This window comes from Balaenoptera acutorostrata, chromosome 4, assembly GCF_949987535.1.
Source record: "Balaenoptera acutorostrata chromosome 4, mBalAcu1.1, whole genome shotgun sequence".
Lineage (NCBI taxonomy): Eukaryota > Metazoa > Chordata > Mammalia > Artiodactyla > Balaenopteridae > Balaenoptera > Balaenoptera acutorostrata.
The window spans coordinates 85,357,054-85,383,329 of record NC_080067.1 but is presented as its reverse complement, the minus strand read 5'-3'; the positions used below and the strand labels follow the sequence as shown (position 1 = coordinate 85,383,329).

Genomic DNA, 26,276 nt, shown 5'->3' with positions numbered 1-26,276 from the left:
CCCACTTATCTGTAAATCAAAATGAAAAAGAACCAATTTGCACAGAGTTTAGTGTTACAAGAAAGTAAATTTGGGACTTCCCTGGCGGTGGAGTGGTTAAGACTCCACACTTCCAATGCAGGGGGGCATGGGTTCGATCCCTGGTTGGGGAACTAAGATACCACATGCTGCGCAGTACGGCCAAACAAAAAGAAAGTAAACTTACGTCGAAGCTAACATGACCCACCTTTAGTAACAAATGTAACTCTTGTTTTGTGAATTAGGCACAAATGTGAAGCAGCTCGGAAATGAGCACCACTTTATTCCTTTTACGTGACAGCAGGACTGGGGATGGTCTCTGAGTGATGGGAGCTGGTTTGCAGGGAGGGAGGAAGAAAGCCACAGACTGTGAGACCCAGCAGAGGAACCAGAGAAAGAAGAGGAGAATGCAGACACCGGAGTCTCTAAATCTGGGCATCCTGGAGCCCTGGGAATGATGGAGACGGGCTGCACTTCTGTTCAGATAGGGAGCAGAATGCCCTGGCAGCAGAATACCCAGGACCTGGATGGAAAAATGCCCTCCTTGGCCCCTTCAGGGTTTCTGATTATAGACTTCAGCAGCTACAGCTAAGACAATCCAGGATTTTCAACCCATCTACCTCATTTAGTGGATAAATACTTGATAGACATCATGACAGCTAAGAGCTAAGGGAGGAATTAATGGGAAGAACTGTCACATAGCCACAGACTCGCCCTGCTTACCTTCAGCTGTCTGGATACACCAGTAAGATGCAGGCATCTGGGGGAGTGGGCACCCCACAGGTACCTACAGCAATGCTGATCCTCTCATTTTCTCCTTCTCTCATATTGAGGGAGAACCGTCAGTGTGAGAGCAGCAAGTGCCTGGGAGAAGAGCCTTTCCCCCTTATCCCTGAGGATAGGAGCAGGAACACAGTACAATCTTCTCACTTTTATTCCTCCTGTGCCGAAGCCAGCACAGAGACATCCATAAATAGATACTGTGGCTTACTCCTGGCCAAGAACTCTAGGCCCCTATTTTACCTCAGTGATTACACAGACATGTAGGCTTGTTTCCTGCTCTGTTTCAAAGATAGTTCTTAATGACTTTGAAATTATTTAAATGAATAAAAAGTACTAAGGTTTTCTACTTTCATGTTACTGAAGATCTTAAAATTCCCCAAACTTGTGTTAAAGGACAAAGCATTGAAAAATTAAAAGGTATCATGAGTGAATTTTTAAGAGATTCTATTTTTTTGAACTCCAATATTATCTTTTAATAAAAACCTTGACATTTCCCTTCATGTCTGGGGAGACCCAAGCACTCTACCTTCTGGATAAAATTGAAAGAAAAAAAAATTCTGTGTGGACACTAACAAATGTTTTGCTAACTCCTCTTTATAATTTGAAGACTATCATCCAGCAGTGACTGACTGAGCAATCTACTTTCTCAAGTCTAAGTTTGTATCATAAGTTTTCCTAGTAAAACCCTTGGGTTGGGGCCAGTCTGGAGATAACAGTCCTAATAAAAACTAAGTGCATTCTGAAAGTGAAGTGACTGTCAAGGATAATCCAGCATCCCTCCTCATAAATCACCATTCTTAGTGGAATCTGTATCCTCATAGTTATATTATTATTTTCCAGGTGTCACTGGTTGAAAACCATTTGGCCGGACTGGAAGGATGGGTGCTGGCAGACATGTTTGACTTCCTGTCCAAAGAGCTGGTGAGACTGCAGGAGGAGAGGAGGGTCCACGCCCTGGCCATGCTGGCCGAGCGGCAGCGCAGGATGCGTGAAGCCGAAGAGAGTGGCCGGCGCCAGGTGGAAGAGAGGCGCCTGCAGGAGGAGGACCAGATATTTAAGGAGGCGAGTGGGGACGTTGCCAGGAAACGTATGATATGAAATGACTTTCGTTTTTTGTTTTTCATTGTCTTCAACAAATAACGTATCGAGTTCCTATGATATGCCCAGCACTGTGCAAAGGCATTGTGGGGTACTTTGGAGGGAAAAACCAGGTGTGGCCCCTTCTCTCCTGGTGCTTATATCCTATATAACATGCAAATAAGTGTAGGATCAGAAAATGTGTTAAGTTTCATGAAGGAAACAAATGGGGCCCGGTGACATATTTTGAAGAAGTCACTCTGCTTTGCTGTGTGAACATGTTGTAGGGAGGACAGGGTGGAAACAAGGAGACCTGGAAGGAGGCTGATGAAGTAACTCAGGCCAGAGTGAGAAATGGGGTAAAGTCAAGTATGATGTCCAGTTTCTGGTGTCAGTGAGTGGGGAGATGGTGGTTCTATTTTCTGAGGCGGGAAAGCTGAGGGTGGAATAGGTTTAGGGGCAGGAGTGGAATGAAGAGCTTGATTTATATTAAGTTTGAGACATCTTAGTGGAGGTGTCATTTCAGCAGATGGATATACAAGATGGAGTTTAGAAGAGAGATTTTGACTAAAGATACAATCTTGGGAATTAGGAATGCCAGGCTGGTAAATCAGAATTCTGACCAAGACCCAACAGATGTGAAATTCCAAAGTGACCAAGATGCAAACTCAGAGGAAATCTGAGGAACCAGTACTATCTCAAAGCACTCTCACCCTCATCAAGTATACAAAAGCTCAAGTGTTAAAACTGGAGGGGATTTGTGAGGAAGATTTCTTTAAAGGGAGCTGTGCTGTGACTAATTCCCCCCAAAAATCACACCCAGAGGTGGGGACGAGTACTTCCCCTTTCTTGGAGAGCTTGATGTGTATTCTTTCAGTTAGGGCGTCTCACCCCCGGAATGGAGAGGAGGGGGCTGGGCAGGCTGAGGGGAGGTGGGCACAGAAGAGGCTGCAGGGGCGGCCAGAACACCCAGAATATGTGAAGGCAAAGGCTGTGTGAGTTTCCCTTGCGTCAGATGTGGGCCAGATGGGAAAGGCAGAAAAAAGCCAACCTGGAACTTAAAAAAATTCCTATCTAAGAGGCTGTCTGAATTGTATTAATATATGTGGATAGTTTTGAGCTCCTCAGGTTAAAAAAAAAAAAAATGCTATGTCAAGTTGGGGTCTTCTTATTTGATCTGGGATTCAAAGGATTTACCCAATTCCCATGGAATTAGGATTGACCCCTGAATAGTATTTGGTGTGTGTTTTTTCAGATAAGAAATTGATTAAAATTAAACAGATTTCCCATCCTCTATACAGCTTAAAAAAGTTTTGGGTTAAAGCTTTTTAACTGTAGTGTCATACAGCCTATAATAATAATTCATATTCTAGCTTCCTACCATCCTAACACATTTTTTCTTAAAAAGTTACTGAAATGTAGAAATTTTTAGCAAACCAGAATTTACTATCCTCTACCTAATATCACTAAGGAAAAACCAGCTGGGATGGGAAGAACCAGTTGGGAGTGAGAATAAAAGGAAAGAGACAGAGGAACCACTATACTCAGAAACACGGAAAGGAGGAAGCTGGTGAAAGGCTTCTAGGAAGTTATCTTTTAAGTGGGAATGATCCCAGGAAATGTCAGCATGTCTAGGAAGGGCAAGAAAGGGTTAAGATGACCCTTCCAGCCTGATTTAAGGATCATTTATGTAAAAAATGTATCCATCTCTGGACCCCAGCATCATTTAAATTCCCTATCTCCCATCATATGACCCTCTTAAAGATAAATATGCTTGCACATAAATATACCAAAACCAAGAAACGTACACATGAGTAAATTTCCAGAAAAATAACATGTAGATATTGAGAATCATAGATACAGAAAGTCATAGACTCATATTTTAAACACATACACACTTTTGCACATCTATAAGTTAAGACACACTCACAAACATAAGCCCACATGCACAATATTAGCAAAGATGGGAGGTACACACATATAGCCACCCATGTTTCCTTACTCACTTATGCACATACAAGCACAAATGTGTCCAGAAACATACACATTTATAAAGATATATGTAAACACACAAGTACATGTATTACTAGAGGTGACCCACATTAAACTTTCCACCTCTGAACTATTACAAGACGCAACTGTCTAACCGTTCCATCTAGGTGTGACTTGTTTCCTGAATGTCTGTGGTCCCCATGGAGCAGGAGTCTCCTCTGCATGGGAGCAGGCACGTGCCTTCCACAGCACCAGCGTAGCCCTCTGCACGTAACAGACTTCGAGAAAATATATTTTGGTTGGTTGGTTGTTCGGTTGAACTGTATTGAACTGGTCATTGGGTCTCGCCAATAAGGAAGGCATAGGGATTCAAGGTTATGGACTTGGTGTTTTACAGGTAGATATTCAGTAAACATTTCATATTCAGAGTCCTGCTACAGTGCCAGTCAAGAAGCAGGCACTGAGTTGTTACTGAGTCCCAAGCATTATCTCAGATACAAAGAAATACTCACACATTAAATAAAAAGCGCCCTTCCCCCAAAGCTCAAAATCTGTTGAGACAGAATGCATACAAAACTAAGTATGACACCCTTGATGCTTGTGATACTTCCTTGGTATCTACCTGTAAAACAGGTAAAGCTAAACTATTATTTATGGTTGACTTAGGGAGCAAAACTCTAAAGAATAGGAAGTCTTTACCATCAACTCATGAGCGTGTGAAGGGTCTGTGGTCAGGTAGAATTCACAGTGACCTCTGGGATCCTAGCAGTGGCTTGACCCTCATTCATTGCACTGTACATTTATGCGCTCTGCACTTTTCTTTTCTTTTTTTAAATTATTTATTTATTTTTATTTTTGGCTGTGTTGGGTCTTCGTTTCTGTGCGAGGGCTTTCTCCAGTTGCGGCAAGCGGGGGCCACGCTTCATCGCGGTGCGTGGGCCTCTCACTATCGCGGCCTCTCTTGTTGTGGAGCACAGGCTCCAGACGCGCAGGCTCAGTAGCTGTGGCTCACGGGCCTAGTTGCTCCACGGCATGTGGGATCTTCCCAGACCAGGGCTCGAACCCGTGTCCCCTGCATCGGCAGGCAGATTCTCAACCACTGCGCCACCAGGGAAGCCCCTCTTTTTTTTTTTTTAACATCTTTATTGGAGTATAATTGCTTTACAATGGTGTGTTAGTTTCTGCTTTATAACAAAGTAAATCAGTTATACATATACATATGTTCCCATATCTCTTCCCTCTTGCATCTCCCTCCCTCCCACCCTCCCTATCCCACCCCTCTAGGTGGTCACAAAGCACTGAGCTGATCTCCTTGTTCTGCACTTTTCTAAATGTATATTCTGTATTCTTTCAAGAAAACTTTAAAAAGAAGCAGTCCAGGGCTGAAAAAATAGTTAAAAAAATTCACCAGAGACCCAGGATCCTAGCTTCCTGCTTTTCTGTCCCTTGGGTGTGACCCTCATGACAGTTTAAGATGACTGATGCATTTTGTCCCCATGAAATGAGAAATGAAAAGAGAGAAAAAAAAAAAAAAGCTACGTCTTTCCCTGTAAGAATCCTTTAAGAGGAATAAAGAAAGGACATTGTGTAATACATCTTAGTCTCTGCCACAGTTAGGTAGCTTGACCAAATTACATTGCTGGTAAGAACAAAGCCAGGATCCAAAACAGGGTTATTGACTCAAGCCCACGATCTTTCTGCAGTGTTGTATTGCCCACCCCGTAATTCTAAAATGAGCCAGATAGGTAGGGGCTGCCCAGAGTGGGTAGATAGGTGGATTAGAAACAGACCATCTATAGTTTTAAAAAAAAGAATAATGAATGAGGGGACTACTGATGAATGAAGTAGATGTGCTAAAAAAGTCAACCAATGTTCATGCATTTTTCTTGTGTACGGTAGTAGCATTCCTGTTCTGAGTAACTGGAGTATTTTGGGGTTTTGCAGGTAATTAAAGTTCACCAAAGTACTGTAACTTCCTATCTGGAGGATATAATACTGAACACTGAAGAGAATACTGCAGAAGAACAAGCCAGGGCAGAAATAGAGAAGATGGCTGAGGAAATCAATGACATTGCTTATGAAATGGAAAGCCGGTGTGTACCAAGGGGACAGATGGTGGGATGGACAGCCTTTTGCTGTTACTCATATGTATTTTTCAAGAGCTTAAGATTTCACCACCAAGGAGAAACAAATATATAACTCATGCTTCAGTATGCATTGTTTTGGCAGCAGCCAGCAGGCCTGTACCTTTGTATGGTAAGAGCATTGGGAATAGAATTTTCAGTTATCCTCTGCAGCCTGGAGCACTTTCATATTTCTTACTTTTAGAATACCGCAAAGCATGAAAGCAATGTGAATAAGTATGTCCAATTTTACTTGGACATCACCACAGGGTTTCTGGCTTCCATTTATAAGTTGTATCTCTAACACTCCCTTCCTGGTAGGCAGGGTAAGTGAAGGACAAATTTGGATTTTCCATGGAGTTAACCAAACTCACCAGGAATGTGCTATTTCAGATCACTTAAGGAAAAGGCAGTGGTGGGATTTGAGCAGTGGAGTTCCTTACACAAACAAGGAGGATCCAACTATAAATCAGCAGCTCAAGTAAGGCAACAAAGGAAATACTCGTTTAATTTGTTTTTTATTTTTCAGTCGAACTCAGCTTCAGTCAGAGGAGATTGTTGCCGAGTTGGTTTATAGTTTCCTGATCCCAGAGTTGCAAAAGGACTTTGTCAAAGAAAAGGGTAAGCCAATGTAAATGCTTCACGTGATGATCTTTTTAAAGATAGAAACTATTTTCAATTCCAGAGATTTAAAACTGAGCAGAGGTACGGGGAAAATTCTGAAGAAGAATCACTGAATTTTCTTATTTCAGAGTTGTCAGGTTCTCTCGATGCTGTCTGACTGCAGAATATAATCACCTCTAGTATGGATGGGTGCAGTTCTAATAAGTTTGACGGAGCGTCAAAATCCAAACCTTCTTGAAGAGGCGGTTCCTGAGGGGTGGGATGGAGGGGTGGTGGTAGGAGGGAGGCTCGAGAGGGAGGGTATGTATGTATACATATAGCTGATTCACTTTTTCTACAGTAGAAACTAACACACCATTGTAAAGCAACTACACTCCAATTTAAAAAAAAAAAGAGAGAGGCAGTTCCCAAGTTCCCAGAAGAGGTGTATTTTGGTTTTTGTTGTTGTTTTGGTTTGGTTTGGTTTTTATTGAAATATAGTTGATTTACAATATTATGTTAGTTTCAGGTGTACAGCAAAGTGATTCAGTTTATATCTATATCTATATATCTATATCTATATCTTCTAATTCTTTTCCACTGTAGGTTATTACAAGATACTGAATTTTGTTCCCCAGGCTATACAGTGAATTGTTGTTATTTATCTGTTTTATATATACTTGCGTGTATATGTTAATCCCATACTCCTAATTTATCCCTCCCCCACCTCTTTCCCCTTTGGTAACCATAAGTTTGTATTTTGTAATTTGATTTTTTTTCAATATAAAGCAAATGTTGAGAATATACAGGGTTTTCCAACTGTAGTAGCCTTTTGCAGGCAGGGCACGTGCAAGGCAGGTGTTGAAAAGCTGGGAAGCCTGACAGACCTAAATTGACTCTGCAGCTCTGCCTGAGTCACAATATCTCCTGTTCCTGCCAGGACTGATCTCAGTATAAATATCCTCACTTATCATTTGCCAAAAGTGGCATGTTTTTAAAGATTGATGCTTTTAGTCAATAGAGAAGGAGAAAAAAATATGTTTTTAAAAACAGTGTTCTTCCGGAGCTTTCAGACTCTTGGTGACAGTCCTGATCCCAGAGGGAAGGATGCAACCGGAAGATTAATATTTAAGTGAAATAAGAGCTTGGGAGGCTTTAGAGTTTGCAGGGGAATTCTAGACAGGTTTAAGAGAAGTGTTAATATTTAAGATCACGTAACCAGTGAGAAAGGAATGGTAGTTCTAATGCATTGGACGAGAACAAAGAAGTATCTTGTTTTCCCATTACATGACTGTACTTTAATTTTTAAACCAGTACCCACCCGAGCAATCAGCATCTAGTTTGTTCCCAGTGTGTTTTCCTGTAAATAGCAGTGAACACTCTGGTCATGCTTCTGAGAGTGAACTCCTAGCAGTACAGTGCTGGAAATAAGGTGTGTTTCATATTTTGATAGATACCACCAAACTGCCCCCACAAAAAGATTGTTCTAATTCATACTCCCATCAACAGTGTATGATAGTGCCTCTACCAACAAAATTTATTTTGTTAAATTAAATCAAATAATATTTTTGTATCACATTATAAAAGGGATCTTATGTTTTCTAGATCCTTAAGAAAATATGCAACTCCTTTCTCCTTCTCCTCTGTCCAAGGTGAGGCCAACCTGCTTCAGATCAGTTCCACCTGAGGGAATTGAAGGAGGGGGGGAAATCCTCTGTTTAATAGTTACTAGTTTGTGACCCCCTCCCCAGCTTCTCCTGGCTCTGAGGGGAAGGAGCTGGAGCGGGCACAAGATGTAAAGGAATCAGTGGGACTTGTCTGTGGGCAAGCTGGGCAAGTCCTAACTTCTTCCCTTTGCGTGGATGTAGCCCAAATGAAGAAAGCCACCTAGACAGGGAGCACACACTAGGGCCTTTTGCTTCTCTTTCCAAATAAGACATCCACTTATCCATGGATGAATCCATGAATCCATGGATGAATATTTCATTTTCATCCATGTTATAGATACTCTTTACCCCAAATTAAGTAATATTACATACAGACTGTTTGAGATATCTCATTATTAATTTTTATTTGGATGAATTTAAAAAAATTTTTTTTATTGAGGTCTAGTTGATTTATAACATTATATTAGTTTCAGGTGTACAACACAGTGATTTAAAATTTTACAGATTATACTCCATTTAAAGTTATTATAAAATTTTGGCTATATTCCCTGTGCTGTACAATATATCCTTGTAGCTTATTTATTTTATATGTGGTAGTTTGTACCTCTTAATCCCCTACCCCTATCTTGCCCCTCCCAACTTCCCCGTTCCTCACTGGTAACCACTAGTTTGTTCTCTATATTTGTGGATCTGTTTCTGCTTTGTTAAATTCATTTGTTTGTTTGATTTGTTAGATTCCACGTGTAGTGAAAACATACAGTATTTGTCTTTCTCTGTCTGACTTACTTCACGAAGCATAATACCTTCCAGGTTGATCCATGTTGTTGCAAATGGCAAAATTTCATTCTGTTTATGGCTAGGTAGTATTCCATTGTGTGTGTGTGTGTGTGTGTGTGTAAACACACACACACCATGTCTTTTTATCCATTCCTCTATTAATGGACGCTTAGGTTGCTTCCATTTCTTGGTTATTGTAAATAATGCTGCTATGAACATTGGGGTACATGTATCTTCTCCAATTAGTATTTTCATTTCTTCAGATATATACCCAGGAGTGGGACTGCTGGGTCGTATGGTAGTTCTATTTTTACTTTTTTGAGGAACCTCCATTCTGTTCTCCAAAGTGGTTGCATCAATTTACATTCCCACTGACATTGCATGAGGGTTCCCTTTTCTCCACACCCTCTCCAGCATTTGTTATTTGTGGTCTTTTTGATGATAGCCCTTCTGACAGGTGTGAGGTGATATCTCACTGTGGGTTTCATTTGCATTTCTCTGATGATTAGCAATGTTGAGCATCTTTACATGTGCCTGTTGGCCATCTGTATGTCTTCTTTTTAAAAAAATGTTTATTCAAGGGACTTCCCTGGCAGTCCAGTGGTTAAGACTCTGCACTCCCACTGGAGGGGGTGTGAGTTTGATCCCTGGTTGGGGAACTAAGATCTCACATGCCATGGCCAAAAAAAAAAGTTTATTCAAATCGTCTGCCCATTTTTTAACTGGGTTTATTTTTCTGATGTTGAGTTGTATGAGCTATTTATATATTTTGGATAACTTTATTGGTCTTATCATTTGCAAATATTTCTCCCATTCAGTAGGTTGTCTTTTCATTTTGTCAGTGATTTCCTTTGCTATGCAAAAAGCTTTTAAGTTTAATTAGGTCCCATTTATTTATTTTTGCTTTTGTTTCCTTTGCCTTAGGAGACAGAGCCAAAAAATATTGCTACAATTTATGTCAGTGTGTTCTGCCTGTGTTTTCTTCTAGGAGTTTTATGCTTTCTGGTCTTACATTTAGGTGTTTAATTCATTTTTCATTTAATTCATATATGGCCTTTATTATGTTGACGTATGTTCCCTCTACACCCACTTTGTGGAGGAGGCTTTTTATCATAAATGGATGTTGAATTTTGTCAAAAGCTTTTTCTGCATCTATTGTGATGATCGTATGGCTTTTATTCTTCAGTTTGTTTTTTAAATTTTTATTTTATATTAGAATATAGTTGATTTACACCGTTGTGTTAGTTTCAGGTGTACACCAAGGTAATTTAGTTATACATATACAAATATCCATTCTTTTTCAGATTCTTCCCCCATATAGGTTATTACAGAATATTGAGTAGATTTCTCTGTGCTATACAGTAGATCCTTGTTGGTTAGCTATTTTATATATAGTAGTGTGTTAATCCCAAACTCCTAATTTATCCCCCCCACCACCATCTTTCCCCTTTGGTAACCATAACTTTGTTTTTCAAGTTTGAGTCTGTTTCTGTTTTGTAAAGAAGTTCATTTGTATCATTTTTTTTATAGTCCACATATAAGGGATATCATATGGTATTTGTATTTGTCTGACTTACTTCAGTTAGTATGATAATCTTCAGTTAGTATGATAATGCCATGTTTCTGAATATGGCATTTTTTTTATGGCTGAGTAGTATTCCATTGTATATATGTACCACATGTTCTTTATCCATTCCTCTGTCAATGGACATTTAGGTTGCTTCAGTGTCTTCACTGTTGTAAATAGTGTTGCAATGAACATTGGGGTGCATGTATCTTTTTGAATTGTGGTTGTCTCCAGATATATGCCCAGGAGTGGGATTTCTGGGTCATATGGTAGTTCTATTTTTATTTTTTTAAGGAACCTCCATACTGTTCTCCATAGGGGCTGTACCAATTTAAATTCCCACCAACAGTGTAGGAGGGTTCCCTTTTCTCCACACCCTCTCCAGCATTTGTTGTTTGTAGACTTTTTGATGATGGCCATTCTGGCCATTCTGGTGTGAGGTGGTACCTCATTGTAGTTTTGATTTGCATTTCTCTAATAATTAGTGATGTTGAGCATATTTTCATCTACTTTTTGGCCATCCATATGTCTTCTTTGGAGAAATGTGTATTTAGATCTTCTGCCCATTTTTTGATTGGGTTTTTTAAAATATTGAGCTGCATGAGCAGTTTGTATATTTTGGAGATTAATCCCTTGTCAGTTGCTTCGTTTGCAAATATTTTCTCCCATTCTGTGGGTTGTCTTTTTTTTTTATGGTTTCCTGTGCTCAAAAAGCAAAAGCTTTTGAGTTTAATTATGTCCCATTTTTTAATGTTTGTTTTTATTTTCATTAATCTAGGATGTGGATCCAAAAAGATATTGCTGTGATTTATGTCAAAGAGTATTCTGTTTGTTTTCCTCTAGGAGTTTTATAGTATCCGCTCTTACATTCTAGGTCTTTAATCCATTTTGAGTTTATTCTTATGTATGGTGTTAGAGAATGTTCTAATTTCGTTCTTTTACATGTAGCTGTCCACTTTTCACAACACCACTTATTGAAGAGACTGTCTTTTCTCCATTGTATATCCTCACCTCCTGTGTCATAGATTAATTTACCATAAGTGCCTGGGTTTATCTCTGGGCTTTCTATCCTGTTCCATTGATCTATATTTCTGGTTTTGTGCCAGTACCATATTGTCTTGATTACTGTAGTTTTGTAGTATAGTCTGAAGTTGGGGAGCCTGATTCCTCCAGCTTTGTTTTTTGTTCTCAGGATTGCTTTGGCTGTTCAGGGTCTTTTGTGTTTCCATACAAATTGTAAAATTTTTTGTTCTAATTCTGTGAAAAATGCCAGTGGTAATTTGATAGGGATTGCATTGAATCTGTAGATTGCTTTGGGTAGTATAGTCATTTTCACAATATTGATTCTTCCAATCCAAGAACATGGTATAACTTTGCATGTTTGTGTCATCTTTGATTTTTTTCATCAGTGTTTTATAGTTTTCTGTGTACAGGTCTTTTGCCTCCTTACGTAGGTTTATTCCTAGGTATTTTATTCTTTTTGTTGCAGTGGTAAATGGGATTGTTTCCTTAATTTCTCTTTCTGATCATTCGTTGTTAGTGTATAGGAATGCAAGAGATTTCTGTGTATTGGTTTTGTATCCTGTAACTTTACCAAATTCATTGATTAGCTCTAGTAGTTTTCTGGTGGCATCTTTAGAATTTTTTAGGTATATTATCATGTCATCTGCAAACAGTGACAGTTTTTTTTCTTTTCTAATTTGTGTTTTTTTTCTCTGATGGCCATGGCTATAGGACTTCCAAAACTATGTTGAATAATAGTGGTAAGAGTGGACATCCTTGTCTTTTTCCTGATTTTAGAGGAAATGCTTTCAGTTTTTCACCATTGAGAATGTTTGCTGTGGGTTTGTCATATGTGGCCTTTATTATGTTGAGATAGGTTCCCTCTATGCCCATTTTCTGGAGAGTTTTTATCATAAATGGTGTTGAATTTTGTCAAAAGCTTTTTCTGCATCTATTGCGATGATCATATGGTTTTTATTCTTTAATTTGTTAATATGGTGTATCACATTGATTGATCTGCATAATATTGAAGAATCCTTGTTTCCCTGGGATAAATACCACTTGATCATTGTGTATGATCCTTTTAATGTGTTGTTGGATTCTGATTGCTAGTATTTTGTTGAGGATTTTTGCATCTATGTTCATCAGTGATATTGGCCTGTAGTTTTCTTTCTTTGTGACATCTTTCTCTGGTTTTGGTATCAGGGTGATGGTGGCCTTGTAGAATAATCTTGGGAGTGTTTCTCCCTCTGCAATTTTTTGGAAGAGTTTGAGAAGGATGGGTGTTAGCTCTTCTCTAAATGTTTGATAGACTTCACCTGTGAAGCCATCTGGTCCTGGACTTTTGTTTCTTGGAAGATTTTTAATTACATTTTCAATTTCATTACTTATGATTGGTCTGTTTATATTTTCTATTTCTTCCTGGTTCAGTATTGGAAGGTTATACCTTTCTAAGAATCTGTCCATTTCTTCCAGGTTGTCCATTTTATTGCCATATAGTTGCTTCCCTTTCTCTTTTCTGATGTTATTTACTTGGGCCCTTTCTTTTTTTCTTGATGAGTTGCATAAAGGATTTATCAATTTTGTTTATCTTTGCAAAGAAACAGCTCGTAGTTTCATTAATCTTTTCTACTTTTTTAGAAATAGGCTCTATTTTATTTATTTCTGCACGGATCTTTATGATTTCTTTCCTTCTACTAACTTTTGTTTGTTCTTCTTTTTCTAGTTGCTGTAGGTGTAAGGTTAGGTTCTTTATTTGAGACTTTTCTTTCCTGAAGTAGGCCTGTATCACTATAAACTTTCCTCTTAGAGCTGCTTTTGCTGCATCCCAGAGATTTCAGATCACTGCATTTTTCATTTCATTTGTCTCCATGTATTTTTTTAAAATTTCTTCTTTGATTTCTTCAGTGATCCCTTCAGTGATCCATTGGTTGTTTAGTGACATATTGTTTGGCCTCCACATGTTTTTTTGCTGTTTTTTCTTGTAGTTGGTTTCTAGTCTCATAGAGCTGTGATCAGAAAAGATGCTTGATAAGATTTCAATTTTCTTAAATTTGTGGCCTAGCATGTAATTTATCCTGGAGAATGTTTCATGTGCACTTGCAAAGAATGTGTATTCTGCTGCTTTTGGAATACGTGTTCTATCTAAATATCTATTTAGTCCATCTGGTCTAGCGTGACGTTTAGGCCAGTGTTTCCTTATTAATTTTCCGTGTGGATGATCTGTCCATTGATGTAAGTGGGGTGTTAAAGTCCCTAGTACAGTAAGTCCCCTACAGACAAACGAGTTCCATTCCGAGAGCATGTTCGTAAGTCCAATTTGTTCATAAGTCCAACAAAGTTAGCCTAGGTACCCAACTAACACAATCAACTATATAGTACTATACTGTAATAGATTTATAATACTTTTCACACAAATAATACATAAAAAACACAAAAAATATAGAAAACATTTTTAATCTTACAGTACAGTACTTCAAAAAGTACAGTAGAACAGTACAACAGTTGGCACACGGGCATTTGCACATCTTTGAAAGTTCACAACTTGAAGGTTCACATGTAGGGGACTTACTGTATTGGAAACCTGGATGGAGTCAAAAGAGAGAGTAAAGATTAAAATGTCTGTGGGTTTTCTATAAATATGTAAATTTCTAGATGAAGAGAAAACTATTCTTGCAGAAAATCTGTTTGTATTTTGTTGCAGAGAAATTTCTGAATAATTTCATTCCTCAGTAGGGATTGCCTGTTTTCATTGCCTGTGACAGAGGGACCCATATTATAGGTCTTGCTGTAAAATAAATTAGTAAATTCTTTAACACACACACACAAAGTTCCTAGTATTATGTGCTACTGTTGATTTTCTCCCTTTACGTCTGTTAATATATGTTTAAGTGTTCCTGTGTTGGGTGCATATATATTTAGAAATGTTATATTTTCTTCTTGGATTAATCCCTTGATTATTATGTAATGTCTCCTTCTTTGGCTCTTCTAACAGTCTATGTATATTTTGTCTGATATAAGTATTGCACCCCTGCTTCCTGCTGATTTCTTTTTGCATGTAATACCTTTTTCCATCCTCTCACTTTCAGTCTGTGTGTGTCTTTAGATCTCCACTGAGTCTCTTGTAGGCAGTATATATATGGCTCTTATTTTTGTATACGTTCAGTCACTGTATGTCTTTTGATTAGAGAATTTAGTCCACTTACATTTAAAGTAATTATGGACAGGTAGGTATTGCCATTTTTTAATTGCCTTGGGGTTGTTTTTTGTAATTCTTTTTTGTTTTTTTCTTCTTTCCTTCTCTTCCCTTGTGATTTGATGATTGTTTTCAGTGTTGTTTGGCTTCCTGTCTCTTTTTTTGTGTGTATCTATTATAGATTTTTGGTTTATAGTTACCATTAGGTTTATACATAGATGTATACAGGTCTATCTGTATCTATATATGATTATTTTAAGTGCTTATCTCTTAATTTCTAACACATTTTAACAACTCTGCATTTTTACTCCCCTCCCTTCACAATTATTGTTTTTGTCATCATATTTTATATCTAGTTTTGTGCATCCCTTAACTGCTTATTGTGGATATAGGTGATTTTACTACTTTTGTCTTTTAACCCTCCTACTAGCTTTGTATGTGGTTGATTTACTACCTTGACTATATACTTACCTTTACCAATGAGCTTTTTCTTTTCATAACTTTCATGTTTCTAGTTGTGGCCTTTTCTTTTTCACTTAGAGAAGTCCTTTTAGCATTTCTTGCAAAGCTGATTTGGTGGTACTGAACTCTTTCAGCTTTTGCCTGTCTGTAAAACTTTTGATCTCTCCATCAAATCTGAATGAAAGACTTGCCAAGTAGAGTATTCTTGGTTGTAGGTTTTCCCTTTCATCACTTCAGCTCTATCTTGCCATTCTTTTCTGACCTGCAGAGTTTCTGCTGAAAAGTCATCTGATAGCCTTATGGGAGTTCCCTAGTACATAACTTGTTGCTTTTCCCTCGCTACTTTTAATAATATCCCTTTATCATCTTTGATTTTTGCCATTTTAATTACAGAGTGTTTTGGTGTGGTCCTCTTTGGGTTGATCATCTTTGGGACTCTCCGTGCTTGCTAGACTTGCATGTTTGTTTCATTTCACAGGTTAGGGAAGTTTGCAGCTGTTTTGTCTTCAAATATGTTCTCTGTCCCTTTCTCTGTCTTCTCCTTCTGGGACCCCTGTAATGTAAATGTTAGTATGTGTGATGTTTTCCCAGAGGTCTCTTTAACTGTCCTCATTTCTTTTTATTCTTTTTTTCTATTCAGCTTGAATGATTTCCACTACTCTGTCTTACAGCTTGCGGATCCATTCCTCTGTATTACTTAATCTACTGTTGATTCCTTCTAGTGTATTTTTCATTTCAGTTATTATATTTTCATCTGTTTGGTTCTCTGTATTTTCTAACTCTTTGTTAAAAACTTCTAACCTCTCACTCTGTTCATCCGTTCTTCTCTAGAGTTCCTTTTTTTGTTGCTGTTCTGCCTTATTTTTTTATTGAAGAATAGTTGATTTACAATGTTGTGTTAATTTCTGCTGTACAGCAAAGTGATTCAGTTATACATATATATACATTCTCTTTTTATATTCTTTTCCATTATGGTTTATCACAGGATATTGAATATAGTTCCCTATGCTTTACAGTAGGACCTTGTTGTTTATCCATTCCATGTCTGGTGAGTGGGGCCAGATTCTGGGGAGGCTGGCTGAGGGGCCCAAAGTGTCTCAGAGCTGGTATTGGCCTGCTGGTTGGTGGGGCTGGGGCCCAGCAGGTCTGGGGTTGGTGCCAGCCAACTGATGGGTTGAGCCAGGTCCCAAGGTCTCTTGCTGCAGGCCCTGGGGGTCCCAGTTCTACTGCTTGTGCGCTCTGGTGGACAGGGCCATGTCCATGAGTGGCTGTGGGCTCAGGGTGTTTTAAGGCAACCTGCCCACTGGTAGGTGGGGCTGTGTCCCTGCCCAGCTAGTCGCTTGGCCTGAGGCATTCCAGTACCAGTGCCTACAGGCTGGTGGGTGTGGGCAGTACTGGGTCCTGAGGCTGATGAGCTAGCTAGAGGGAGGTTTACAAAATGGTGCTCACCAGCACCAGTGTCCATGTGGTAGAACAAGCTCCCCAAAATGGTTACCATGAGTGTCTGTGTCCCCAGGGTGAGGTCCAGTTGCCTCCTACCACCCCAGGAAACTTGCCAAGATCCGTGGGTGGTTCTGACCCAGGGTCCTTTCAAATTACTGCTTCTGCCCTGGGTGCCACAGTGTATACGATTTTGTGTGTACCTTTTAAGAGTGGAGTCTCTATTTCCCACAGCCCACAGGGTCTCCTGAAAGAAAGCCCCACTAGCCTTCAAAGCCAAATATTGTGGGTATTCATCTTTCCAGTGTAGGACCCCTGGGCTGTGGAGCCCAATGTGGGGCTCAGACCCCTCACTCCTTGGGGAGAACCTCTGCAATTCTAGTTATTTTCCTGTTTGTAGATTGCCTACCAGGGGTATGGCTCTTGACTATACCACAACTCCACCCATCCTACCCATCTTATTGAGGTTCTTTCTTTATATCTTTAGTTGTAGAGGTCTTTTCTGGTAGGTTCTGGTCTTTCTCATCAATAGTTTCTCTGTAAATAGTAATTTTGGTGTGCCCATGAGAGGAGGTGAGCTCAGAGTCTTCCTAATCCACCAACTCTCATTTTTCTAAAAGTTCATGGAGGGGAATGACATTGAAGACCTTTATACAGATGAAAATGATTGATAGTAACTACCAAGGTTTAAATGCATACTAAGTTCCAGACAATGTACTAAGCATTTTTAGAAATACCTTATTTAAATTTCTTACAACATCTATAGATGTGTTCTCATATTTCAGTTACGGAAATTAGTGCTTAGAGACATTATACAGTTTGCAGATTGTACCATGGTCTGTGTGGCTCCAAAGTCCCCATTCTTCCAACCATACTGCTCTGAAGTGTTGTAAGTTGCTATGTGATTTACCCTATATAAACTAGCTGACACCTCAATAGCACAGAATCCACAGTACTGCTTATTATGCTTTACTAGCTGTATGACTAGGCAAATTACCTAATCTCTCTGTGTCTCAGTTGCCGCGTTGGAAAATGGGGATATGAATAATACTCTCTTTTAGGGTTGTGGGTGGCTTAAATGAGTAAGTATATGCCAACTGCTTAAAACAGTGCCTGGCACAAAGTAAGGACAAATGCTAACTGCTGTCATCATCATCATCATCATCACAATTACCTCTTTCTTTCCAAGGCAAACGGGATGCTTAATGTACTAAGTCTCGGTAATAAATATTCTTAGAATGTGGAACTAGGACCAACTTTTAAAGCCAGGAGCTCAGAAACTCATCATTCAACAAGTACCCTTCATATTAGGGACTAAGGCTCAAAGAGAAGTATGAAACAAGGTCTTTACCTTTATGTCAGTCATTTACAATCTAGGTAAACAAAATGTAACTAACTCACATGAAGTACTTCAGTGCTCAATAGGTTTGTACAAACTCAAGTGTGGTCATGGTAAATGTGGGCTGACTCAGTCAAAGGAGACTTCCTGGAGGAGCTGGGACTTGGGCTGGGCTTTGCAGAAGGGCAGGATTTAGAGTGCAGGCATTCCAGGTGAGGGAAGCTGCCAAGCAGCAGAATGGAGGCAAACCTGGTGGGGAGGAGCAGGACTGGACTGAGCAGAGAGCAGAACAGGGGGAGCAGCAATAGGAAGATTTGGGTTGAGTTACCCTTGGAATGTATCCTTCCAAAACAGAGAGCAGGTAATTTTTCTTTAATCCAGTCAGGCTTAAGTAAGAGAATATGTGGTTTGCAAAGTTACCATTTCTGTCACTACTCTCTTGAGAATCTTGGGGAATGATATGTTCCAACTTGCGGAGTAATAAGTCTTCTGTCCCTTTGGCACAGTGAGGAATGCACAGCAGAAGCACATCCTCGCAGCCCATCAGGTCATCCACAGGCACACAGAAGACATGCTCAAGAAGCATTCTGTTGAGCAACAGCAAGCATCAGACACTGAGCTACTTGAGGGAGAAACTGAAAATGAGCAAAACAGCTAAGGTGAGTTTGATCTTTCAACTGGAAGTAGAGAGGAGGACAAGCAGCACCATTCAGCTCTGTGCTGTACTCTAACAATCCTAACATGGAAAATGAGGCATTCCCATTTAAATTGGTGCATGTCATGCATCTATTTGACAGGCCTGAAGCAGTTACTGTCTGCTAAGGTTTCCACTACAGATGCAAGAAAAAAGTGTCCTCGTGCTTTCTGTCTGTCTGATTATGGCAGCCCAGATTGAATGGGGGAATACAGGGGGAAAAATTAGTGCATTTCTATGGAATCTGCTATTGAAAGTGTTAGAGAACAGAGTTGATATGACAGCAGTTGGACTCTTGTGACCAGAAAACGGGACTCAAAATTACTTTTATAGGTTCTTTTTAGCATATGACTGTATGCCATCACAGATAAAGCTACAAAATGTGTCAGTGTTATTAAAAAAAAAAAAGCTTGTTCTTAGGGGGTACCTTGTCTAACTCCACATCGCACTGTTCTAGCTATGAACATGGCATGAGGCACAGCCTGCCGAATTCTAGCCCTGATGCCCTCTGCAGTATCAACCAGGGGCCTGGTCTTAGGTGCAACTAAACATTCATACTCACAAGACTAACATAGGCCATATTTGGTATGATTTGAGTATTGATCTACTCAGAAAGACAGATATAATACAGGACCCACAGCTTCTAGCAGGGCAGCATTAGGTGTTTGTTTCTCTTCCTGTGGCAGCTCTCACTGAATCCACACAGAAGACCACATAGCTGTTTCCTTTAGCCCCCAGATTACAAAGCTCAGGTGCAAGGAAAAGAGACCAGATGCATTGGGTGGGTGCAGGAGCTGCCCTGGTTTACATGCTCCTGGACCAGTGTCTCTTGTAATAATTCCATCAGCATAGTTTCCAGGGTCCCCCCCCCCCCCAATGAATTTGCCCAGTTACAAAAGTCAGCACACTCAGGAAACCTCAAAGTTACAGTTTCCTGTTAGGTATTAATAACTTATTTATAATTCCTCCAAGTCAGATGCTGGTTCCAATCAGGGGTCGTTTTCACCTTAAGCAGTGCTGCTTAGTAACACAGTTGACACATACCACCTTATCACATTACTGGAAAACAGAGCTGGAGGGTCAGTTCAAAGTAAAATTCTCACGAGAAGGGGAAACGGAGTAAACCTTTTGCCTCTACCGTCTCCCTTAACCCTCCCATGGTGGAGGCACGTCATCTGCTATTTTGGCCTTGAGGGTGTGCTCCCTCTCAGGTTAGGGAAGGCACTGAGGCTTCACGGGGAAATTTGCACCTGGCACTGAGAAGGTTTGGGTGTTGGTAGCTCTACCTCTAACTATATAATCTTATACAAATAAGTCGCTTCACTTGAGGTTTACCCATGAACATGTGACCAAGAGACCTTCTGCAGGGAAATCTATTGGGACCTTAAGTCTCAGAGGCACATGGAAGGAAGTTTCAGATGAGGGGGCAGTTAAGAAAGAGAGTAGAGGGAAAACTGATAAAGAATTCTTAAATACCAAACAACTATGGCTGAAAATTACAGCAGAAAATCCTTTGTTTTTTATTAAGAATGAAATAACCTCTGAAATCATTGACGATATAAGCCATGTATTTACATATAATGTTATATACTATCTATATAACATAAATTCAAGGATCAGAGCATTTTGCCTATCTTATTATTGTCAAAAACCAGCCTTAGAAATGCAGTTCCTCTGTCAGGTCCCTTGGGTCTCTCCCTATCATCTGGTTGATGTTGGAGAGTGAGTGAAGGAAGCTGAGAGTATGCACTGGGAAGAGCTCAGGTGCATGGCATTGCTAGCCAATTCTCCATGCAGATGAAGAATTGAGTGCCTTGGTCCTGAAACAGTGATCTGGACAGCATATCACAGCATTCTCTGGACATATAAACAGACCCAGCTTTCTGGTGGAAGACAGGAGATGATGGGGGCTAACTTAAGGCAATAGTAAAAATTATAACGATGAGCCTAGATACACAGCTGAGATAAGATGGCAGAGTAGAAGGACATGAGTTCACCTCTTCTTATGGAAACACTGAAGTCACAACTAACTGCTGAACAACAATTGACAAAAGAACACTGGAACTTACCAAAAAAGATACCCTACATCCAAAGACAAAGAAAAAGCCACAACGAGATGGTAGGAGGACCATGATAAAGTCAAATCCCATACATGCCAGGTGGGTGACCCACAAACTGGAAAATAAGTTTACCACACAAGTTCACCTACAGGAATGAAGGTTCTGAGCCCCATGTCAGGCTCCCCAGCCTGGGGGTCTGGCAATGGGAGGAGGAGCCCCCAGAGAATCTGGCTTTGAAGGCCATCATTGGTTTGATCACAAGAATTCCACGGGACTGGGGGAAACAAACTCCACTCTTGGAGGGTGCACACAGCGTCTCATGTGCACCAGGGAGAAAAGCAGTAACCTCATAAGAGACTGGGTAGTTTTACCTGCTAGTATTGGAGGGTCTCCTGTGGAGGCGGGCACCTGTGGCTTACTGCAGGGACAAAAACACTGGCAGCAATAGTTCTGGGGAGTACTCATTGGCGTGAGCCCTCCTGGAGGCCACCATTTTCTCACCAAGACCTGGCCCCACCCAACAGCCTGTAGGCTCCAGTGCTGGGACTCCTCAGGCCAAACAACCAACAGGGCGGGAACACAGCCCCACCCATCAGCAGACAGGCTGCTTAAAGTCTTCCTGAGCACACAGCTGCCTGATAAACACACCCCTTGACATGGCCCTGCCCATCAGAGGGACAAGAGCCAGCTCCACCCACCACTGGGCAGAAACCAGTCCCTCCCACCAAGAAGCCTACACAAGCCTCTTAGCCTCATCCACCAGGGGGCAGGCAGCAGAAGCAAGAAGAACTACAACCCTGCAGCCTGCGGAACAGAAACCGCAATTACAGAAAGTTAGACAAAATGAGACAGTAGAGGAATATGTCCCAGATGAAGGAACAAGATAAAACTCCAGAAGAACAACTAAGTGAAGGGGAGATAGACAGTCTACCTGAAAAAGAATTCAGAGTAATGATAGTAAAGATGATCCAAGATCTCAGAAAAAGAATGGAGGCACAGATTGAGAAGATACAAGAAGTGTTTAACAAAGAGCTAGAAGCTTTAAAGAACAAACAGAGATGAACAATACAATAACTGAAATGAAAGATACATGAGAAGGAATCAATAACAGAATAACTGAGGCAGAAGAACAGATAAGTGAGCTGGAAGAAAGAATGGTGGAAATCACTGCTGTGGAACAGAATAAAGAAAAAAGAATGAGAAGAAATGAGGACAGTATAAGAGACCTCTGGGACAACATTAAACATACCAACATACTTGCTTTATAGGGGTCCCAGAAGGAGAAGAGAGAGAAAGGACCTCAGAAAACATTTGAAGAGATAATAGCTGAAAACTTCCCTAACATGGGAAAGGAAACAGTCACCCAAGTCCAGGAAGTGCAGAGAGTCCCAGGCAAAATAAACCCAAGAAGGGATACACCAAGATACACAGTGATGAAATTGACCAAAATTAAAGACAAAGAAAAAATCTTAAAAGCAACAAACAACATACAAGGAAATTCCCATAAGGTTATCAGCTGATTTCTCAGCAGAAACTCTGCAGGCCAGAGGGGAGTCGCATGATATATTTAAAGTGATGAAAAGGAAGAACCAATAACCAAGAATAAGCTACCCAGCAAGGCTCTCAGATTTGACAGAGAAATCAAAAGCTCTACAGACAAGCAAAAGCTAAGAGAATTCAGTACCACCAGACCAGCATTGCAACAAATGCTGAAGGAAATTTTCTAGGTGGAAAAGAAAAGAGCACAATTAGAAACAAGAAAATTATGAATGGAAAAACTCACCGGTAAAGGCAAACATATGGTAAAGGTAGGAAATCATCTACACACAAATAGGATATCAAAACCAGCAATCGTGAGAAAAGGAGAGCACAAATGCAGGCTATTGGAAATGCATTTGAAATTAAAAGACCAGCAACTCAAAACAATTTTGTTTATATATAGACAGCTGTATCAAAACATCATGAGAACGGCAAACCAAAAATCTACAATAGATAAACACACAAAAAAGAAAAGAAATCCAAACACAACACTAAAGTCAGTCATCAAATCACAAGAGAAGGGAACAAAAGAGGAAGGGAAGAAAAAAGACCTACAAAAACAAATCCAAAACAATTAACAAAATGGCAATAAGAAAATACATATCAATATTTACCTTAAAAATAAATGGATTATATGCCACAACCAAAAGACACAGGCTGGCTGAATGGATACAAAAACAAGACCCATATATATGCTGTCTACAAAAGACCCATTTCAGATATAGGGACACATACAGACTGAAAGTAAGGGAATGGAAAAAGGAATTCCATGTAAATGGAAATCAAAAGAAAGCTGGAGTAGCAATATTCATATCAAACAAAACAGACTTTAAAATAAAGACTATTACAAGAGACAAAGAAGGACACTACATAATGATCAAGGGATTAATCCAAGAAGAAGATACAACAATTGTAAATATGTATGGACCCAACATAGGTGGACCTCAATATATAAGGCAAATAGTAACAGCCATTAAAGGAGAAATCCCCCACATAATAATAGTGGGGGACTTTAAAACCCCCCTTTCATCAATGCACAGATCATCCAGAAAGAAAATCAATAAGGAACCACAGGCCTTAAATGACACATTAGACCAGGTGGACTTAATTGATATTTATAGAGCATGCCATTCAAAAGCAGCAGAATACACATTCTTCTCAAGTGCACATTCTTCTCCAGGATTGATCACATGCTGGGCCACAAAGTGAGCCTCAGTAAATTTAAGAAAACTGAAATCATATCAAGCATCTTTTCTGACCACAACACTATGGGATTAGAAATCAACTACAAGAAAAAAAACTATAAAAACAAACACATGGAGGCTAAACAGTATGCAATTAAACAACCAATGGATCACTGAAGAAATCAAAGAGGAAATAAAAAATACCTAGAGACAAATGAAAACAAAAGCACAACAACCCAAACCTATGAAACACTTCAATCCAGAGAGGGCAGCTTTTTTTACAGCACAGATAGAGGATGTCTCCCAGGAGAGTAAAATATCAGTCTCCCTCTCTGGAATGGAATTTACTCTCTTGTACTCCACAGCAAAGATCTTTCTCTTTCTCTTTCTCTCTCTCTCTCTCTCTCTCTCTCTCTCTCTCTCTCTCTATCTCTCTCTCTCTCTCTCTCTCATATGGACAGGAATCCAGCAGCCCTATATAATGTCTGTCTTTCCCACCATGGGGTTCCTTATCCGTACTGTACCCCAAAACATGTGCATGTGCCATCTAGCCCTCACCAAATCACCGTTGTGAGAACTGATACTCAAGAAACTGACACACACTATTGCTATAGTTGATGCTATTTCTGTGAGTAGTAAGTGGTCCTTGTCTCTGACTCAAAGAATCTTCTGTACACACACATGTATGCACATACATTAAAAAAAAACCTATGGGATGCAGCAAAAGCAGTTCTAAGAGGGAATTTTATAGCAATACAATCATACCTCAAGAAACAAGAAAAATCTCAAACAACCTAACATACACCTAAAGCAACTAGAGAAAGAAGAACAAACAAAACCCAAAGTTAGTAGAAAGAACGAAATCATAAAGATCAGAGCAGAAATAAACGAAATAGAAATTAAGAAAACAATAGAAAAGATCAATGAAACTAAAAGCTGGTTCTTTGAAAAGATAAACAAAATTGATAAACCTTTAACCAGACTCATCAAGAAAAAGAGGGAGAGGGCTCAAATCAATAAAATTAGAAATGAAAAAGGAGAAGTTACAATGGACACCAGAGAAATACACAGGAACATAAGCGACTACTACAGGCAACTATATGCCAATAAAATGGACAACCTAGTAGAAATGGACGAATTATTAGAAAGATACAATCTCTCAAGACTAAACCAAGAAGAAATAGAAAATATGAACAGGCCAATCACAAGTACTGAAATTGAAACTGTGATTTAAAAACTTGCAACAAACAAAAGTCCAGGACTAGATGGCAGGTCACAGGTGAATTCTATCAAACATTTAGAGAAGAGCTAACACCTATCCTTCTCAAACTCTTCCAAAATACAGCAGAGGGAGGAACACTCCCAAACTCATTCTATGAGGCCAACATCAACCTGATAGCAAAACCAAACAAAAATAACACCAAAAAAAAAAAAAACAAAAAGAAAGAAAATTTACAGGCCAATATCACAGATGAACATAGATAAAAAAATCCTCAACAAAGTACTAGCAGACAGAATCCAACAACACATTAAAAGGATCATACACCATGATCAAGTGGTATTTACCCAGGGATCAAGGATTCATTAATATTTGCAAATTAATCAATGTGATAACACCATATTAAGAAACGGAAGAGGAGGAGAAGAAGATGGCGGAAGAGTAAGATGCGGAGATCACCTTCCTTCCCACAGATACAGTAGAAATACATCTACACGTGGAACTGCTCCTACAGAACACCCACTGAACGCTGGCAGAAAACGTCAGACCTCCCAAAAGGCAAGAAACTCCCTCACGTACTTGGGTAGGGCAAAAGAAAAAAGAAATAACAGAGACAAAAGAATAGGGACAGGACCTGCACCAGTGGGAGGGAGCTGTGAAGGAAGAAAGGTTTCCATGCACTAGGAAGCCCCTTCGCGGGCGGAGACTGTGGGTGGCGGAGGGGGGAAGCTTCGGAGCCAAGGAGGAGAGCACAGCCACAGGGGTGTGGAGGGCAAAGCGGAGAGACTCCCGCACAGAGGCTCGGCGCCGAGCAGCACTCACCAGCCCGAGAGGCTTGTCTGCTTACCCGCCGGGGCGGGCGGGGGCTGGGAGCTGAGGCTCGGGCTTCAGTCGGATCCCAGGGAGAGGACTGGGGTTGGCGGCGTGAACACAGCCTGAAGGGGTTAATGCACCACAGCTACCCGGGAGGGAGTCCGGGAAAAAGTCTGCAGCTGCCGAAGAGGCAAGAGACTTTTTCTTCCCTCTTTGTTTCCTGGTGCGCGAGGAGAGGGGAGTCAGAGTGCCGCCTAAACGAACTCCAGAGATGGGCGCGAGCCGCGGCTATCAGCGCGGAACCCACAGCAACAGGGGCGCAGAGGGAAAAGCGGAGAGATTTCTGCACAGAGGAGCGGTGCCGAGCAGCACTCACCAGCCGGAGAGGCTTGTCTGCTCACCCACCTGGGTGGGCGGGGGCTGGGAGCTGAGGCTCCGGCTTCGGTCGGATCCCAGGGAGAGGACTGGGGTTGGCGGCATGAACACAGCCTGAAGGGGCTAGTGCGCCACAGCTAGCCAGGAGGGAGTCCGGGAAAAAGTCTGCAGCTGCCGAAGAGGCAAGAGACTTTTTCTTGCCTCTTTGTTTCGCAGCACGCAAGGAGAGGGGATTCAGAGCGCTGCCTAAACGAACTCCAGAGACGGGCGTGAGCCTCAGCAATCAGCGCGGACCCCAGAGACGGGCATGAGACACTAAGGCTGCTGCCGCCGCCAGCAAGAAGCC

General features: G+C 40.5%; 1 protein-coding gene and 1 non-coding gene across 9 annotated transcripts in view; both read left to right on the top strand.

Moving 5' to 3' along the window:
- Positions 1-26,276, top strand: part of CFAP91 (cilia and flagella associated protein 91) — a 139,647-nt gene that overhangs the window by 92,177 nt on the left and 21,194 nt on the right. For 7 of the 8 annotated variants that reach the window (XR_009008245.1, XM_007181870.2, XM_057545963.1 and 4 more), the window contains 4 exons: positions 1,642-1,863; positions 5,815-5,963; positions 6,523-6,614; positions 18,553-18,705. Coding sequence is in view for 7 of the 8 variants with exons in the window: in XM_007181870.2 (XP_007181932.2) it covers positions 1,642-1,863; positions 5,815-5,963; positions 6,523-6,614; positions 18,553-18,704 (615 nt within the window). In the remaining variant the exon portion in view is untranslated. Of the gene's footprint in view, positions 1-1,641; positions 1,889-5,814; positions 5,964-6,522; positions 6,615-18,552; positions 18,706-26,276 lie in introns of those variants that run through there. The other variant, XM_057545967.1, reaches the window with a different exon arrangement.
- On the top strand, positions 18,827-18,957 carry LOC114237905 (small nucleolar RNA SNORA31). The gene has a single exon (XR_003623373.1). It is a non-coding gene; the product is annotated as a small nucleolar RNA SNORA31 (small nucleolar RNA).